This window comes from Malus sylvestris, chromosome 12, assembly GCF_916048215.2.
Source record: "Malus sylvestris chromosome 12, drMalSylv7.2, whole genome shotgun sequence".
Taxonomy (NCBI): domain Eukaryota; kingdom Viridiplantae; phylum Streptophyta; class Magnoliopsida; order Rosales; family Rosaceae; genus Malus; species Malus sylvestris.
Window position 1 is genome coordinate 24,160,578 of NC_062271.1, and position 18,965 is coordinate 24,179,542.

An 18,965-nucleotide genomic window follows, 5' to 3' on the forward strand; every position below is an offset into this window, starting at 1 on the left:
CACCATGAATGGTACTCCATTCCTTCTAAGTTTATAGGGAAATTCCCCAGTTGAAAACTCGATCTTTCTGCAGTAGTTGCCCAGTGACTTAGACTTCCAATAGAAAACTCGATCTACTTTGTGGAGCTGCCAAAATTGTAGGTTGACCGTTAAGGAAAAGCAGTTCTGGCACGAGTGCCTCTGTAAAGTTGGACAAAGGCAACATGCAATGTCACCAAAGACGTACACAATGCACTGCAGCTAAAGAACCATATAGAGGAAAAAGAAAAACTCATTCAACACAGTTATTTACTTTCCGAGCATTGTCGAACCCTTGTCATTTGACGCATTTTTATATAAAAAAAAAAATTATATTACATGTACACCATTCAGTTATAAATGCAAATATCTATATTTATGTAATTAACTTGTCACGTGAGGGTAGGTGTGCTTGTACAACGCTTTTAACTAAGTTTTTTATCGAAGAGTGGAGAAGTTATTTAGATGCTTGTAAGGCATGAACTTATATCATGTCCAATGCTCATGAAAAATAACTTTCGGGTAGTGAACCAATGCATATGAACCGTCACTTCACTTATCTCTCATTTCACATGAAACTCTAGTGTCCACAACACCGACTTCTTTGTTGTATATCAATTACGCAAAAAAGCATAGGTAAAAAGAAACGAAAAAAAAAAGGTACTAGGGTTATGTAGGGATAAGTAAAATACTCATGAGTTTGGGTAACCGTGGTTACCCGTTCATTTAAAGTTCACAGTTACGGTTATGGGTAACTGTTTAGACAAACAAATAGTTATGGGTATAACCGTATATCTGTGAAATTTAAATGAACGGTTATGGGCATTACCCGATGTTATAACGGATATCCATTGGTTATGGGTATTACCCGCGGTTATAACAGGTATCCATTTACCCATTTAATTTAATATATGTAAAATTTAAAAAATAAAAATAAAAACCCTAAATTTTCAATCTCTCCACCAGACTCAGAGTCTCAAACGCCCCAAACCCTACTCATCTCTCCCTCCTCACTACCCTCTCTCTAATCTTCGTCGCTCATCTGTCTCTCCTCGCCCCTCAAGGTGCATTTTACCCTTCCGATTTCATACTTATCTGATTAATTATTGATTTATTTGTTTATGAATGCTTATAAGATAGTTTCTTTGGTTTTTGCCTCTATGCAAATGAATCATCTAGTATTCAAGATAATGACTACCTTTTGTTTTTAGAAGTTTTACTTTGTAATCATATGGATTATAATTAAAGACTTGCTTGGGTGTAGCAGAAAAATATCGTTCGCAAACTAGTATTTCAATTATTGGAATTGTATGAGGACTTAAATGATTAAAATAGGGAAATACATACTAAAATATACCTATAACAGTGTTTAATTATTAGAAAACGAAAATTATGACAAATTTTTCTTTTGTAATTTTCAAGTTGTTAAAAAAATAAACATGTAGACGGGTGAAATGGGATAAATGGGTAAAAAAAAAGGATAAACGGGTTCAAAAACGGGTAAATAGTTATGGTTAAATGGGTAAACAGTTATGGTTAAATGGGTACACGGTTATGGGTATGGTTAACCATGTATAAACGGTTATGGGTATGAGTATAATCGTTCATGCAATTACCCAAAGGGTAAACGGTTATGCGGGTATGAACATAAACAGTTATAAGTAAATAACTGCGGTTACCTGCCCGCTATAACCGTTGCCCATCCTTAGGGTTATGACATAACAAATGCAATCCATGCTCCCACCTAATTGTTGTGTGAGTCTGTAGCAACATAGTGCATTGTGTTTTTGTTGCTCAATTCACCATAGTCAAATTCCACAACTTTATTGCTGAATCAAATAAATTATATAAGAATCAACGAATATAACTACTAGAGAAAAATATTTGTGTGAAAATCATTTTCGTTCTCTAAGAGCAACTCCAGCTTGGGCATTTTCCCTGTGGACTGGCTTCAATTGCAACCCAATTGCCTGCCAAAGTGCCGCCAGCCCATTCGGGTTATTGGAATGAGGGGGAGCCCGTGGGAGAGCTCAGACGCACGTCCAAGGCCCGAGCGCCTAGGGAGGAGTGATGCAATGCTGACATTAGCCACGTTATAGAAAATTTTGCATAAAGCGCGTGGGGGGCACGTCACCTACAAGATTGCAGGTGGTGGGGCCGTGTGGCACCCTACTTAATAGCAGTTGCTGGAGCAACATGGCTTCCTTTACGCCGTTGGATTTTCAACATCTCTTTTTTCTGGACCATTAGATTTCCAACGGTCATAAAAAATTCAAACCTCCCCCAACGGCTAGATGACGAGGCACAATTTTAATCGTTTGATTTCCATATCAACGGTTCAAGTTTTTCGGCTTTAAAAATAAATAAATAAAATCTGATATGTTACCGTTATGCCACGTATCACATTCTGGATTGTTAGATTTCAAATTTTTTGTGTAGAGATATCCACACACTCATTTTTACTTCTTACACACCCCTTTTTAATTTCTGTCATTTGATCTTCTTCAATTCATCTGATCCGACGACCAAAAATTAGAAGTGTGTATGAGAAGTAAAAAAATGGTGTGTGGATATCACACCTTTTTTTTGTAATCCAACGGTACAAATTAATTAAGTTAATAAAAATTTAATAAAAAATGTTGAAAAAATCCAAATTTATTTTTTATTTTTTATTTTTTTTTATAAGTACCTTACCATTATCTTCCACCTTACACCATATTTTCAAATACTTTCAACCACATTCCAATCTTTCTCTCAAAGTTTTCATATACTTTTGTTTGCAAAAAAATGGCCAATGATGCAGGTGCAAATTGGTCGATTATTGAAGATGTTACGTTGTATTCTAGCTAGGTTCAATCATGATCCGATTACAGGTAATGAGATGCAGTTGCGAGAAAAGTGGAAGAATATTCATTCCTTTTTTCTCGAGAAGATTAGCGGTAGAAGAACGAAACAATCTCTCACAAGTCATTGGAGAATACTCAACCAATCGTTTACTTCTTGGAGAGACGCCTTGGCACAATCTAGTACTAATATTTGAAGTGGCGAAAATTACGCGGTTCAAGTAACAAAATATTATTTATTTGTTTGTATTATACCTAAATTCACATTAACTACTTTGATTATAATTTTTTTCTTCTCCCGCATTTTGTAGACACTTCAATAACAAGTTTGGTACCATGTCAAAAACATAAACAAAAACAAATCATTTAACCAGTAGGAATGTTGGAATATTGTCAAAGATTGTCCCAAATACAAAGTTGCGTCTATCGGTCTAGAAGTTGTCATGAACAACACCCATCTACATTTTACGTCAAATCACGACTCGCATGTTCATGAAAGTGACACATAACAAGTGCCGGGAGCGACACCTGAAGAAGTGTCAGGGCGACCTGTTATCCACTCAGGCCTCAAGGTAAGAAGGCTTCAAAGAAAAAAAAGGAGTTATTCCATGAATGATTATGCAAAATATATGTAAAAACTTGCTCGCCAAGGTGAATTGACTTTGGCGCGGGAAGTGGTTAAATTTGAGGCTGATAAGGCTAGGGATGAGACAAAAGTTACAGCTTCTGAGAGATTATTTCAAGCTAATAAGAGAAAAAAAAGAGCTACTTAGGCAAGAAAAAGAGATACTTAGAGAAAAAAGAAAGGCTCAACAAAATCGTGACATTATGAACATGCATGCCTGTAGAAAAAATGTCTCCGAATTCTAAATATTTTTGGAATTTGGAGAAACCGGACGTGGTACAAATAAGGCGTGCAAGAGATGAGGGAGCAAGTGGAGATGATGTTAGCATTAAAATTGGTTAGGTGATGACTAGGGAATTTGTTGTAAAATTGGAGCCCATAATTTTCCATTCACTTTGGGTTGTAATTTCGTATTTAGTTAATTTGGTACTTTATGTAATTTCGTATTTATTTAATTTAGTAACTTATTTAAACTAAGAGTATCTTTATTTAATTTGGTACTCCATTCAAAGTAAGAGCATCTTTATTCAAACAACATAAACACACCAAATAAATTACAAAAACACACCAAATAAACCTCATAAAAACACACCAAATAAACTTAAAAAAACACACTAAATGAATTTAAAAAACACACCAAATAATATTAAAAAACACACCAAATGAACTCAAAAAAGTACACCAAACAAACTAAGAGCATTCTTCTTCCACCACAAGCTTGTTTTTAAGTTTCTTGAGCTTGTTTCAATCCCCGCAAGTGCTCTATCAAGTCATTTTGTCGAGCTTTGTGATAGAATGAGGATTGGAATGAAGTATATCGTTGAATGAGACTTTCATTGTAATGTCCATCCTTTTCCAATGGCTCGTGTTGCAAGGGGTCTTCGGTGGTGTCATGAGCACAATATATCTATGTTTTGGAATTGTTCACAGTGTCTAGTATGTTTTAGAATTGTTCATCGTGTCTGGTTCAAATTCATCAATGACATCATAATCATACCCATCTTCCACCATCCTGTTGTGAAGAATGATACACATCATCATGATGGATCGAAACGCCTCTACATCAGACAATCTGGCAGCACCCTTGATAGTCACCCAACGAGCTTGGAAGATACCAAAACAACACTCCACATCCTTCCTACACCCGTCTTGACATCTTGCAAAGTGTTTTTCCTTTTCACTTCGTGGACATGACACTGTATTGACAAATGATCTCCATATTGGGTAGATGTTGTCTGCTATGTAGTATGCCCCTAAGTGAACGGTTCCATTGATTGTATACGTGACTTAAAGAGCTATTCCTTGCAAAACATCATGAAACATTGGGGATTGGGCAATGACATTGAGGTCATTTTGAGCTCCTAGAACACTGAAAAAAAGCATGCAAAATCCATGTATCAAATTATGCCACCGCCCCCAAAATGATACTTTTGGCTCATTTTATGTCTCCATAAGCTTCTTGCTATGCTCTTGGGCATTTTTCTAGGTCCAGTGCATACAGTCGATGCTTCCAATCATGCAAGGAAAACCTTGCATCTCACCCTTCTTTAAAAGCCTTTGCAGGTCCTTTGTCGTGGGACTCTGGAAGTACTCTTCGGTGTAGATAGCTTTGATTACGGAGTAAACCCTCATCAGGGACTCAAGAATGGTTTATTTTTCCTTCCTCGCTATCTCATCCACTTGGTCTGCAGATACTCCATATGCAAGCATCTGCAAGGCAACATTAATTTTTTGCTCAGAAATGAGACCCATGACCCCAAAAGCATCATTCTTTTACACAAAGTAAGAATCATGGTGGCAAACAACAATCATGATTTTGGTGAACAATGTTGTTGCATTCTAAAATGAAGTCTAAAGTACACATATGGAAATGCATTGTTACGGTCAAAATAATCGTCCAAGAGATCCTTACCTCGTTGTTGCCTGCTTATATTAATGTTTGCTAAACGCATGGGCCTAGAGATCTCAACCACATCTTGGATTACTCGACGAGAATGCGAGGCTCTCTTGTTTCTTGCTTCGTCATCTCTCTTTCTCCACTCTTCATCCTCTTCCTCTTCCATCTCATTTTCTCCCTTCTAGAGATTGAACATTTCTTCCTCTTGTTTAAACAACTCTTTCTCTTACTCATCGATTTCCCACAAGATCCTTGAAGAAGACATTTGTAAAAATGAGGGAGAAATTATGAATAAAGATAGAGATTTTGAGAGATTTTGATTTTGGTGTATGATTTCTTAGGATGGATGGTGGGTTACATGGAGAAAATAAAGGATTAGGTTCTAGATAATGCCATGTGGCATACCGTGATTCGTTAAAAATCTTATTGAAATCTATCCTCAAAGATTGTAAACAGACAGTGACACGTGATGCAACAGGATTGATTAAAAATCTTATCAAAAATCTATCATCAACTGTTCTAAATAGGTAACGACACATGGTGTGACGGAATTAGATAAAAATCTTATCGAAATCGATCACCAAAAATCGTACTTTCGGATAATGACACGTGGCTTGATCAAATCGGTTAAAAATCCTATCTGAAATTACGAATATAATAATTTTTTATTATTTTATAAAATAAAAAATACTAATATTTTAATACGAAATGCCTGAGCAATTTAGTTTATGATGGAGATGCAATAGGTAATTACTCTTCATTAAAAACAATTACTATTCACTTGAGGGGATTGAAGTACCTATTGCCATGTAGAGCCTTTACACATTGGAACAGACCTAACAATGCGAAAATAAAATCGAGTTGAAATTACTGTTTATGATGGAATATCTCATATGTACAGAGAAGTAGAAAAACCATATCTAGGGTTGTACTTGTACATAAAAATCCACCAGTCCTTAATTGGTGGTGAAAAATAAAATGAATAACCATGATGTGCCAAAATTCAAATACTAATAGGGTGGTGCTATTCATACACCTTTTTTATCTTTTAAATATATATATTTTTCTCAATTTTTGATCGTCGGATCGAATGAGGTTTTCCACGGAGTATAAGGAAGTTCCATATGTTCCAAGGGAAGACAAATTGAGCCACACTGATTTTATCCTCTAAGTTGAATGCTATTAGCAATAATATTGTTTCAATTTCATATATAGTTGGCTATATTATTAAGGGAGTTATTCGCCTTTTTAAAATTAATTATGTTTGTTGTAATGCTATGATTTTGTCTTGTATATAAAATAATTTATTGGAAGTAAAATTGTTTTGTTTTCAAAGCGTAAAGAATAAAAGTATATGTTTGTGAAAAGACAAGTAATATTCAGAATGAGTAGTAAGTGCAACTTATATACCTTGTTCTTGCCTTGCCCTTGACCTCTTAAAACGGGTGGACTTGCTATAATAATAAGCTTCAGTTGTGGTTTTTGTCACAGCCATATACTTTGGCTTGACTTAAATAGCCTATTGGACTTTCGGATTCTGAGAGGTTGAACACGTTATTTCTGAAAAAGATGAGACTATAACATCCATTGTCAATTGAGGAAGCAACAAAGTCAAAGTGTGTAATTGATTAAGATCAAAGTATCGCAATCAATCCAAGTAAAACTTCTTATGTTGTGCGTATGCTACTTCGTCATGTTTTGTGTCTTCTTTTGAAAAGGCCAAGTACTGCAAGCCAAGTTTGCCCCTAAGGTGCCAAATTTGTCCTAAGATATTTGTCCATTTGTCCCCTCAGATTAAAAATTACATAGTGTGGTTAATGTAGACAAATATATTTGTATGAACAAAACTAGCCTTGGAGAGCCATCTATATATTATTAGAGAAACAAAGGAAGGGCTTGTCTAGTCGATACTTTGAGTACATGTTTTTTAACGTGCTTGTGTTTTGTAATTTATGCTAACTTTTATTTTGATCCGTTAACTTATTGTGTTCAAATATATAAACCTAAACCATTTACAAGTTTATCGTGGCATATTATTTATTTCTCTCATTTTGTTTTCTCTAACTGAATATCCAGCTACGAAATGTTATCATATAATATTAATTACAACATAATGAAAACAACTTGGAATACCATAAAGTTATTCCAAACAGATTATATAACATATGCTCAATCACTTTGCCAAAACATATACTTGCATAATTATAAAAAATATTGTAGGCTAAATGATTAGTTTTAAAAAAGAATTGAAAAGAATTATTAGGCTAAATATTGTTCAGCCAATTTATAAAAATAATTTATGATTATCGTGTTTCATAAATAGGCAGACAACAGCAGGTTGTTATCGTATTAAACCTGCTATACGTTCCAAAAAAAATTGACCTGAGCACTTAATTTTTTGTGGCGTATATTATTCTTCTAAGTTAAGTTGATGCAAGAGGTTCTCACAAATTTCGTAAGGTCTCATGTGTTAAATGTGAAGGATATTACGTGCGTCACTCACTGTATAAATTCCATAATCAGAACTTTTTAATTTTTTATCTTCAACTAAATATCATTTTTACAAAGAAAAATCATTTTAATCGGAAATTGTTTAATCATTCAAATGTATTAAATAAATAGATGGTTCAACATGCATATGTTACTTGGTATTCATACAACAGATTTCTTCCATGCATTTGAATGACTAAATTTATGATTCAAATGATTTTTTGTAGAGTTAATTACGTCTACGGTACCTTACTAATAAAAACTAAGGTATCGGTACCATTTAATTGGAATGTTAAATTGTAATGCGATAATATCCAACTATAATATACTATCCTAACAATGTAATCTAACGTCCACATCATAAAAGGCAACATTGGTACAGTAATATCAAACGTCATTTTGGTGTTATTAAATATAATGTTAAGATAATTATGTAAACTTTCAATGTAATTTTGAATCATCATAGTGTATCGTCTTAAATGGTATCGATCCCTTTATTTCTATAATAAGGTACCGTAGAACTTCCTAAAATAAAATATGAAATTTATATGATAGAGAAATGCATTAATCGCACTGGGTGTGATTAATGCATTCTCCTTGTAATGAAATATTACCCAAATGTGAATACCGACCAAATTTTTTCTTGAGTGTTTCCAAACGCGTCAAGTTAATACCCTTGGATTGGACTTTTGTTGCCTCACTTTGTACAGAAAACCAAATTAACGCCAACATCTTCGGTTAATTATTTACTGCGCGTTATGCATGCACACCTGCACAGCTTGACCATCGCTTAATTTGGTGGCCAATTTGAAGACACCAACTGAGGTACCAGCTCCCTTTTTTATTTAACTCAACAAATTAGTTGTTATTTTCTACCTGATCATAGTGAATAGGGTTTGCCCTGTGAGCTTAAGGCTAAATTCAACCACTATATACTACCAATCATGATAATGTCCTACTTAATTATAAGCCTATACTTTCTTTTTCAGAACATATATATGAAAGCCAACTATGGTTTATTGGTACACCCCTTGAAATTTGACTTGTTCCTATGTTCTCCTTTTCAGATGATATATGAAAGCCAACTAGGGTTGCTTTGCACACCATTGAAAGACCTGTTCCTACTCCTTTCAGATGATATATGAAAGCCAACTAGGGTTGCTTTGCACACCATTGAAATTTGACTTGTTCATCACTTATAACCCTTTGAATTTGAAAGAGCAAAATCATACTTAGTAAGGTTTGCTTGAGTCAAAGTCATTTCAATTTCCAACTACAAATATTGACAATCGCTAAAAGAAATAACTAAAAATATTGTCATTTTAGTTTATTTTTCTTTACGGTTTCCACTAGTATATAATGGGTAGTAGGTTAAGTGTGTTCACCAATTTAAGGTAATTAATAACATTTTTTTTATGGACAATTTCTTAAACATCTCCACTTCTAGATTTGAGAATATCCAAAGTATGAGAAAGTTATTAATGTACGAGGATATGGTTCTAAATATTACCACCAATCAATTACTGGCCTTTGCGGGAATGTTATCTATTTTCTTAGTCAAACCTTCTTCTTCCACCTTTTCGGCTCTTATTCTCATCTTTCAATCTTGCACAGTGATCAAAATCCTTTTTAGTCCACTGATCAACTCTACAAAAATTCACCCAAATTATAAATCATGCAATTACTGTTAACGTTGTCAATTTAAGTATTTAACTAAAGAACATTGTCCTAACACTACTGAATCATAGTTATGAATCTATAATTATGTAGAAAAACTATGAATTGCAGAAGAGAAAAAAGATGAATTGCAGAAGAAGAAAGCAAGAGAGAAAGAGAGAGAATTGAATCACAATGGTTTCTAATTAATGAACCGAAGGCAATACAATAGTGTATGTATACTAGTAAAGTTTAACTACCAACCCTGTGTGGCAATACAGTCCAATCTTATTCAATCCAACTCATTACACCATGGCAAACTTATCTAACATAAACCAATGTGCTAATGACATCTGGATATTCAATTATATTGGTTATTACATAGTTCGTCGATATATTTGGATAAATGTATGATGACTAAATGATTTTAGATTTGTAGTAGTTTTGAGAGAGTTGATATTTAGAGGTTGGCCTTAAAAATAGAGGATTCATATGATTGTCTAACGTTGTAAAATGTGAAGAACAACTAAAGAGATTAAACGGAAATGTAAGGACCTGTTTGGTAGTGTACTTGAATCCAACTTTTTAAACTCAAAAACAATTTTCAAGTTTTAGGCCTTAAAAACTTGTTTGGTAGGACTATTTTCAAAAACTGAACTCAAGACTAACTCAAAAATATAGTCTATTATCTAAAAACATACAAAGTGAGTTTTTAGAGTTTTTAAACTTAAACTCACTTCTTTCTTTTCTCTTCCTCCTCCACTCTCACTCCAAACCTCTCTCTTTTCTTCTTTCTCTATCTTTTTTTTTTTTTATCTTTTTCGTCTATCCTCCAATTCGCTCTCTTTATTCTTTAGGTTCTTTTTCTCACTCATCTTCCTCTTTATCTCGTCCGATTCTTCCTCTTCTTTCTTTTTTCTTAAATCATCTCTTACTTTCTTTCCTCCTCTCCTCTTTCTACCTCTCTTGCGATCCTCTCTTTTTAGATCTCTTTGTTATAGTTTAAGTCGTAAGATTTAAAAATTTTAAATTAGAAACCAATCAAGTTTTTTAGTCTTAAAAAAAACTGTTTTCGAGAAATGTTCTTAAAAAATGTTTTGAGAAATGATAAAAAATTTCAAATAGGATACCAAACAGGCCCTAAATAGTTTTCTCATCTCAAAAATCAATGAGATTGGATAAGTGTAAAATTAGAGTTGATGACAAGTTTAAACTTAGTAAGGTAATGGTGTGGTCAATCGAGAGATTTTTCTGTGTTTGGAATACAGGTGGAACCCTACATGTTATTATAAAATTGAAGAAAAAATTTCTCTTTAAAGTGACTTCTAATTTTATAGTGACATGCAATGTTTTACTCTGTATTCTGAACACACTGAACATTTTCTCTAATCAATCATGGCATACCGTTTGTCCTCCCAATGAAAACAACTTGCTTTCACCCTGGTCTCACCATAGAAATACACAAATACAACACCATCACATTCAACAAAAGACGTTTTACCTCCCAATTCAAATTTGTGAAATTCCACAAAATCCGCATTAGTCGGTCATCCACCCCTCTCCTTCCCTCCGTTTCTCCTCCAGGTGTCCATGACCATTTTGGTAATCTACCAACCGAGAATATCTTGATACAACATTCTCGGGTCAAATAATTTGAATGGGTCACACCAGGCAAGTGTGAACCATGAGACTGGTGGGTCCAGGGCATTTCTCGTTTATCATATCTGCATGCAGGCCACGTGGAAACACATGGTAGGCATCAAGTTGTCAACACACGAGACATTGCAGAATAACGCGTAGCTGATTAAAATAATAACGGCCCACAGAGAGTGTCTAGACTCTAGAGACAGTAGAATTTTAGTGTGGTACGGTAAATTTTTTTAAAATTAATACTCTATAATAGAATAGCCTCTTTAAACTTTAAAAAAAATTGGTCTCAATTTGAAATCAATTGTGTATTAGAATAAATTTTATATTGTAATTTGTCGTATTTTAAGGAGACACGTCTTGATACATAGTTATATTTGTTAATAAGTACGAAAATATGCAAGACATAAAATAAATAGCTCAAAAAATTCTATTTAGAAAATACATTAATCATTTATGTATTGCAATAAACAACATATGATAAATAAGTTATAATTTTTCTTGGCCCCATATTAAAAAAACACGCTTTCAAATGGTTATAATTATTAATGAGTACAAAAAAACAAAATACTTGGCACTCAAGAAATCCTATTTAGCAAATATAACATTTTTTTTACAAGTTTCAAGGAGGGGAGACTACCTCATTCCAGGGTCAGAGAGTACCACAAGCTTCTTTGAGGACTTACAAAGAGGGTCTTTGCCCCCCTTTTTTAGTTTTTACAAATCGCCCAGGTAATGGGATTCGCACCTAGACATTGGTCTAACGAAGATAACGATCCTTATTAACTCAACCAACCCTAATTGGCAATAACACATTCATTAAGAATAAATAAGTCAATAAATAATATTTTTTTTGTTACACCTTAAGTAACTTCTATAAAGTTATAAAATTGGTTTGGTACCAACTGTATAACTTTAGAGAGGCTATACTGTAGTAACACTTTCCAATTTTTAACAATTTTATTCTATTATTATATAATTGAAAAAATGAAATCCTTTTTAGTTATATGATCAAAATTGTACATAATTAAAAAAGTATCACGAATGTAGTACAAAAACCGGAAATAGCGTTTCCCCTTCAAACAATTAGAAAGTGATTTAAAAGGTGTAGTTTACATAAATTAGATTTGTAATACTTACCAAAGAAAACCTCAAAACAATTGAGCCTAACTAATAATATATATCGAAAGCTAACTCTTTGATAGATCTGACAAATTAACTCATTGAGTTCTTAATAGGTAGCCAATGAGTTTAATGTAATGGTAATATTGATAGTTAGTGAGAATAGTAGTAGTGATGACAATGTAAAACACCTTATTACGATGAAATCAAACTAAATAGGTACTCATTAAGCCATTGAGTACCGATTAAAAACCTAATGGGTTAATTTGTCAAGTCCAATAAAAGAAAGACGTCATGTACCTAAAAATGTGGTATCAAGCAATAAAAGGAGTTTTAAGTAAGGGTAATGTTATGGAGGCTAAATTTGGAGACAATTTTAGAAACTAAAGTACATGGAAGCTGATAATTGATTTATTACTTAAGCGTTGATAAACTTGCTCATTTTTATTGCCTACACATTTATTTTGCAAGTTTAGTCTACAAATTTAATACACCTAACATTACTCTACTCTTAAATAAAAAGGTATAAACATTTTTAAATATGTAACTAAAGAGCTGATTTTTACGAACTTTCTAATTTCTCATACACTGCTTTTACTTCCGACAAGTTTCTTTTCCTAGTAAAACTCAGCGCATAAACATGATAATACAAGTGACATTACAACAAAAAAAAAAAATATCTTCAAGATATAAACATAAATCCTTTTGCACCTTTACTTGCAAATCAAGGTCCTTGCCGCTTTGCGACCCACGGAATATCTGGAAGCGACACCCCCCCACCCCTCCCAACAAACACGCATCAAAAAGCAAATACGAGAAACTTGAAGAACAAAAACTTGATAAATTAAAATGGCCATGGTTATTCACACACTTATTTATATCTTCCGCATAACGTTGTTAATTTTTTATAATTAATTATTTTCAATTTGTCCAATTCGTCAGCTAAAATGGAGTGAACTGTGTAAGAAGCAATTAAAAGGCAATTAAAAGGCTTGGAGTCCAAGATTAAAAAAAAACTGGGTGCTGAGAACAAGACTTTTCTCGTAAGCGTGACGACACGTAAACGCAATGGGAACAAATGGGATCATGTATGTACACTAAAACAAAAGATAGAGAGAGAAAGTAGAGAGAGAAACAGAAAAGGAAAATGAGTTTCCGCGTAGACAGATGAGAAGCTCAACAGCAAGAAGCAATTGGGAAACACAATATAAAATAAAAGCTTTTCTTTTCCTTCCTTCCTTCTTTTTCTCTCCTTTTTCTTTGTTTTAATTCGTTCTTTTTTCTGAAATCTATCAAATCTGAACGAAAAATAATTAAACTGCGCTTTCTTGAAGCGATTAAAAAAAAAAAATGATCAAAATCTCTCTCTTTCCTTTTCGTCCTTATGGATTCACACCTTCCATTCACACCAACCTTCATATAATCAAAGCTTTATCCTTCTCTTTCTTTCCTTGAGTCCTATCGGCTTTTCCGAATCACAAAAGCTTCATCTTCACGAAAGCGCTTTTGTTTAAGATTACGTTTGTTGTCATGGAACATCATCCTCATCATTTCCAACATCACCACCAGCAGCAACATCATCCCCAGCAGCTTCAGCTTCAACAACAACAGCAGCAGCAGCAGCAGCAGCTTCAACAGCAGCATCCTAGTACTGCAACTGTACACGTGGACGCGAGTGATAGGTTTCCTCAATGGAGCGTTCAGGAGACGAAGGACTTGCTTCTGATCAGAGCCGAGCTCGATCAGACTTTTATGGAGACGAAGAGAAACAAGCTTCTGTGGGAAGTGATTTCTACGAAGATGAAGGAAAAGGGTCACCATCGCAGCGCAGAACAGTGCAAGTGCAAGTGGAAAAACCTCGTTACTCGTTACAAGGTAGACATGTTACTAAACCCAAATAATTGCTAGATTAAAATTCTATCTATCTAATTAAGCTAATTAATCTTCCATCTAATCAACACACACACTTTGAAAACATACTAATTCATATAAGGATTTGCTTTTCCTTATTTCCTCAACCCAAATCTTCAAAAGTTTAGTGAGAACGAACCAAAGACCATGGGTGTATTAGTGAATGTTTTTAATAAGCTGAGCTACAAGCCCTTGCAAAGCTTTACCACACACCCGAGCTACAAGCCCTTGCAAAGCTTTACCACACACCCTTCATGTGTTTGATAAGTATACAGTACTATTATGTACGTATTTATATCTTGCTTTATGATTATATATATTTAGGGTTGTGAGACAATGGAGCCGGAACCTATGAGGCAGCAATTCCCGTTTTACAATGAGCTACAAGCGATTTTCGCTGCACGGATCCAGAGAATGCTGTGGGCAGAAGAAAGCGGAGCTGCAAGCGGGTCGAAGAAGAAAACGCTTTCTTCAGACGATGAGGAAGATAACGAGGATAGCGAGGCAGAGAATAAGGGAAGCACGGCGAGGAATAAAAAGAAAAAGGTGAAGATGAGCAATATCGGAAGCAGCGGTACTAGTGGGAGTGCAAGTGGAAATAATGTGAGGGAGATATTGGAGGGGTTCATGAAGCAACAAATGCAAATGGAAATGCAATGGAGGGAAGAGTTTCAAGCAAGGGAGAACGAGAGGCGGTTAAAGGAGATGGAGTGGAGGCAGAGGATGGAAGCGTTGGAGAACGAGAGGATAATGATGGATACGAGATGGAGGGAGAGGGAGGAGCAAAGGAGATTGAGGGAGGAGGCTAGGGCCGAGAAGAGGGATGCTCTTATAACTGCTTTGCTAAACAAGCTTAGAAGAGAGGATATGTAGCAAGCATTATGAAGACCTGGTTTAGAGGTTTGTTAATTAATTCTCAATTAGCTAGAAACTGGAACTAATCATTTTGGACATGTCCATTATGATGATACGGATCCATCTTCTTCTGTTTTGCCTACTGAGGCTTTTCATTAATTTATTGCTAGCTAGTTAGTCAAAGAAAGGTTCATTCGTTCTCTCGATCGTTTCCATAATTATAAGTTTTACCCTAGTGATTTTGATCTTTAATTATCATGCACATCTATCAACATATAAAATTCTAGGATTTTATTTGATTACCATGGAAGTCTTAATATAAATTAAATATAAACAAATAAAATTCAAGGATTTTATTTGATTGCCATGGAAGTCTTAATATATCTACATGCATGAAGATTGAAGAGAAATGTGGTTGCCAACATTGGCTTCAAGAGTAAGCACGCGAAATTGAAATTTCATTCATGTAGGTTATTGAGATTTGTATATTCTATTACTACTATATGCAGTAAAGGTAGATGCATGCATGAAATATATACGGTCCTTTTATATTTAAGGTGGTGAGGTGCATGTACATGTGTAAGTGGCTGAAGAAAAACTTGGAAAATCGAAAAATCTAAATCATCTGCATTAACTATAGTATTCTGTATCTGAAATTTTATTGACAGATACAGTTTTGTTTCCTCCATCCCTGAATACATATGCAGGTGGGGGTGCTGGATGAGTTATGAACATTTTTATATCTATATATATAGATACATGATCTGATGCAACTATATATTAAGGTTCAAGTAGTAACGTGTACATGAGAATGTTCAAGCTACTTTAGACAATTTGACATATGATGTTGTTAGACATAGTGTATCAATCTAAGCTATCTTTGATGCAGCTCGATCGACAATCTATAACATATGCTATAGCCGTTTTTATTTGTCTTTTCTCGAAAACTATACGTTGTTGAATTTTTGTTATCTTCTCAATCGGTCCTCTATACATAATCCTACTTCCGACCTGGAATGTAATTTGCTTCAATGGAATTTCTCTAGGTCGATTCGAAATTTCTCGTGTGATATTAGTGGACCAATTTGTCTGGTCCATAACGTAATAGGACTTTCAATTTGAAGGTGTTCATACTCTTAGAAAGCATACACACGACTGTGAAGTAGAGCTAGTATAGCTGGACCACGAGTCCAAGACACACTTCCAAGACCGTGTTTTGAGATTTTCAAGCTTTTAGTTCTCTTTTGACATTCTAGCATTTTACACGGTTACACTTACACCCATGGATATCAAGGTAACAAATATATGTGTACATATCCCTACAAAATATGCGGTTAAATACGGCATACATCAGATGGGCTGTCGATTCGAATTTAGAGTATTTATAATCCTTAGTTTGACATCTTACTTCCATGAAAATGCCCTTTTTTGTCTTATAATTCAAATTCAACGGAAGCCAGCTATTCTAATCATTTTGTGATAACGAGACAACCAGCGAGTTGTAAAATAATCGATTCAAAGCGTTTTTGAAGTTAAACTGGGAGTGCCAAAATCATATTCAACCGAACAAAGGTATCGAGAGATCCTGAAGAAAAACGTTGTTTACGAAGAAGAGATTGATCTAATCCAAATATTCCTTCAAAGTTTCCATTGCAAATTAAACAACAAATAATATACAAAAATGAAAAAAACCATGTGCGATGTGTCATACCCCAGCTTCTTCCATCTGCGATAGCAGCAAAAGGGACATATCAAATCATGCTAGTAATAATCTTGGTCTCCAAGTTTCACATACATACAGAATCTGTTCTATTGAGGTCCAGCTATCTTTCAGACGTACGTTACCGTGTTTTTCCCTCTCTGTGTCGCTGCTGCTTCTCTATCTCTAGCTGTCACGTATAATTACAGGTCATGACTTTGTGTATTTTTCACCGACGCATATATGTAAATATAGGATTTTGTGCCAAACAATTCGGTGGTCCAAATATGCATGCATGTTTGCCGCCGTGGAGAACTTAGCTTTGGTTGCAGATATGTGCAAATATCGATCGGATAGATACCCAAAGTTGGAATTTGATTGTTAGTACCATTTCTTGTCAATTTGTTGTGCAATGCATTCTGCTGGACCACTGATATCAGCACAAGCAAACTGGAGCCTACTATTTCTTTTTATTTTTTATTATTTTTTCTTGGAAAGTCTTCACTTGTTCACAAGTTTTAACAGCATCTTCAACGGGAGAAGTTGTGTAAAGGAGGTTTTTGGCTCCAAGCTAAATGGGGTTAATTTCAATATGTAAAAAGATGTTTAAATCTGAATCTACATATTGTTTGGCAACTACCTGTATTTACACAGTTGGCGCATGAACAATAACAAAGAGTGTCAAAAGAGATTGATATAACTTCTCACTTTGGTCATTGAGATTGACAATCAACAGAAGTGGTTCCTGATTTTTCACTATCAATTCTTTTGGTCCTTCAATGGAAAATCCCCGTTAAATAGAAAGCAAGTGGAGAGGTTGATTGGACAAAAATATCCTCAATTTAACGGAGATTTTTCACGGAAACACCAAAATGATTGACGGTGAACAAACTTAGGGATCACTTCTATCGATTTTCAATCTCAATGACCAATTAAATTGAGGAGTTAATTATGTTAATCTCAAGAACCATTTTAGTTAAAAAGCCTTGGTTCTCATTAGACTGGTGGATGTGTTTTAAATGTAGGAAGTTGAAGTTTCACTATAAAATTAATTGGAAATACAAGAAGTAACCCAACTATTATATATAAGCACATGCAAAGTCTCGTTTATCTCCGATGTCGAATTTGTACTCTCAACACTAATTTCAAACTTTTAACAATGTGAACTTATCTAATGTGCTACATCATTTTGTTGAATGAACTTCTGAACTCAAATGTCATAAAATAGTTGTGGTGCTTTCCTACGAAACTATTGAAAATTAATTTTTCTTTTATATATTATGGACGTCAACTTGGCAACCCACATGGTTACTATTATAGGTGTAGTCGGCAGGTAAGCTTTTGTTTTGTATATTTCAATGCCATGGAATGTCTGCAATTATGCGTGCCACTTCTTAAGTTTGACCAGCTTCTATATTGAGGTGATGTTAACAAGATTACATAATCCAACTCTCTAATAAAAATAATCTCTCCCGTTTAACAAGCTCTGCCTGGCCTTGATTAATTAGTATAATCTCTCTTTTGACTGTAATCACATGGTTACAGTCCTCTTCTTTAATAAATAAAAAAAATAATCGATATCGTATCATCTATTTGACTTTCTACAAATCTAGACTAATATGATATATGGAAAATGGGAACGGACTTTTCTTGACGTGCCACTACTTTTGTCAAACATTGGAAAAATTCGTAAGCTTCTTGGAAATTATTTGCTAATTATTAATTAAAATGGACCACGGGAATTCGGAATTCTCACAATTTAATAAGATACTAGAATCTCTCCAAACGTATACATAGATTTTTTTTTAAAAGATTTTTTTCAAGTGAAACAATAGAGTTTTTAATTGATAATTAACGAATGCTCTTAAGATAATATTACGCTCCACACGGATGCTCATGATAAGCCGGGGCTCATCTCTTAAGATACAACAATCTTTCGTCCTTGTGACAGTAGCATTCTAAACCACAATAACAAGCAAACCCAACTGTCTCAACGACTTTAAGAACATACTTTTTTTTTCTCTTTAAAAGGAGGAGGTGGCAAGCCACGGTTCTCCATCCCTTCTGGAGGTAGGAAGACTCACAGAGGCATTTCAGTCTCCCCTGGTCAAAAATCTAGCTTCTACGCCAGCAGTGAGTTTTGAACCCAAGACCTTTAATTTTTAGTTTGAAGAAAGCCTTGCAATTCGTCATTCACCAGCT

At 34.5% G+C, this 18,965-nt stretch overlaps 1 protein-coding gene across 1 annotated transcript; it reads left to right on the plus strand.

The window, feature by feature from the left end:
• The first annotated feature begins 13,457 nt into the window (after positions 1-13,457).
• Positions 13,458-15,264, plus strand: LOC126593678 (trihelix transcription factor GT-3b-like). Its single transcript, XM_050259783.1, has 2 exons — positions 13,458-14,173; positions 14,534-15,264. Exons 1-2 carry the CDS (start codon positions 13,829-13,831, stop codon positions 15,080-15,082), a joined length of 894 nt encoding a protein of 297 aa, XP_050115740.1. The 5' UTR covers positions 13,458-13,828; the 3' UTR covers positions 15,083-15,264.
• The last annotated feature ends 3,701 nt before the right edge of the window (positions 15,265-18,965 follow it).

What these genes read in the sequence shown, in the direction of transcription:
- LOC126593678 (XM_050259783.1), top strand. Translation starts at nt 13,829, where the DNA reads ATGGAACATCATCCTCATCATTTCCAACATCACCACCAGCAGCAACAT. An exon ending in ACCTCGTTACTCGTTACAAG is followed by an intron (nt 14,174 to 14,533) that starts GTAGACATGTTA and finishes ATATATATTTAG; the next exon opens with GGTTGTGAGACAATGGAGCC.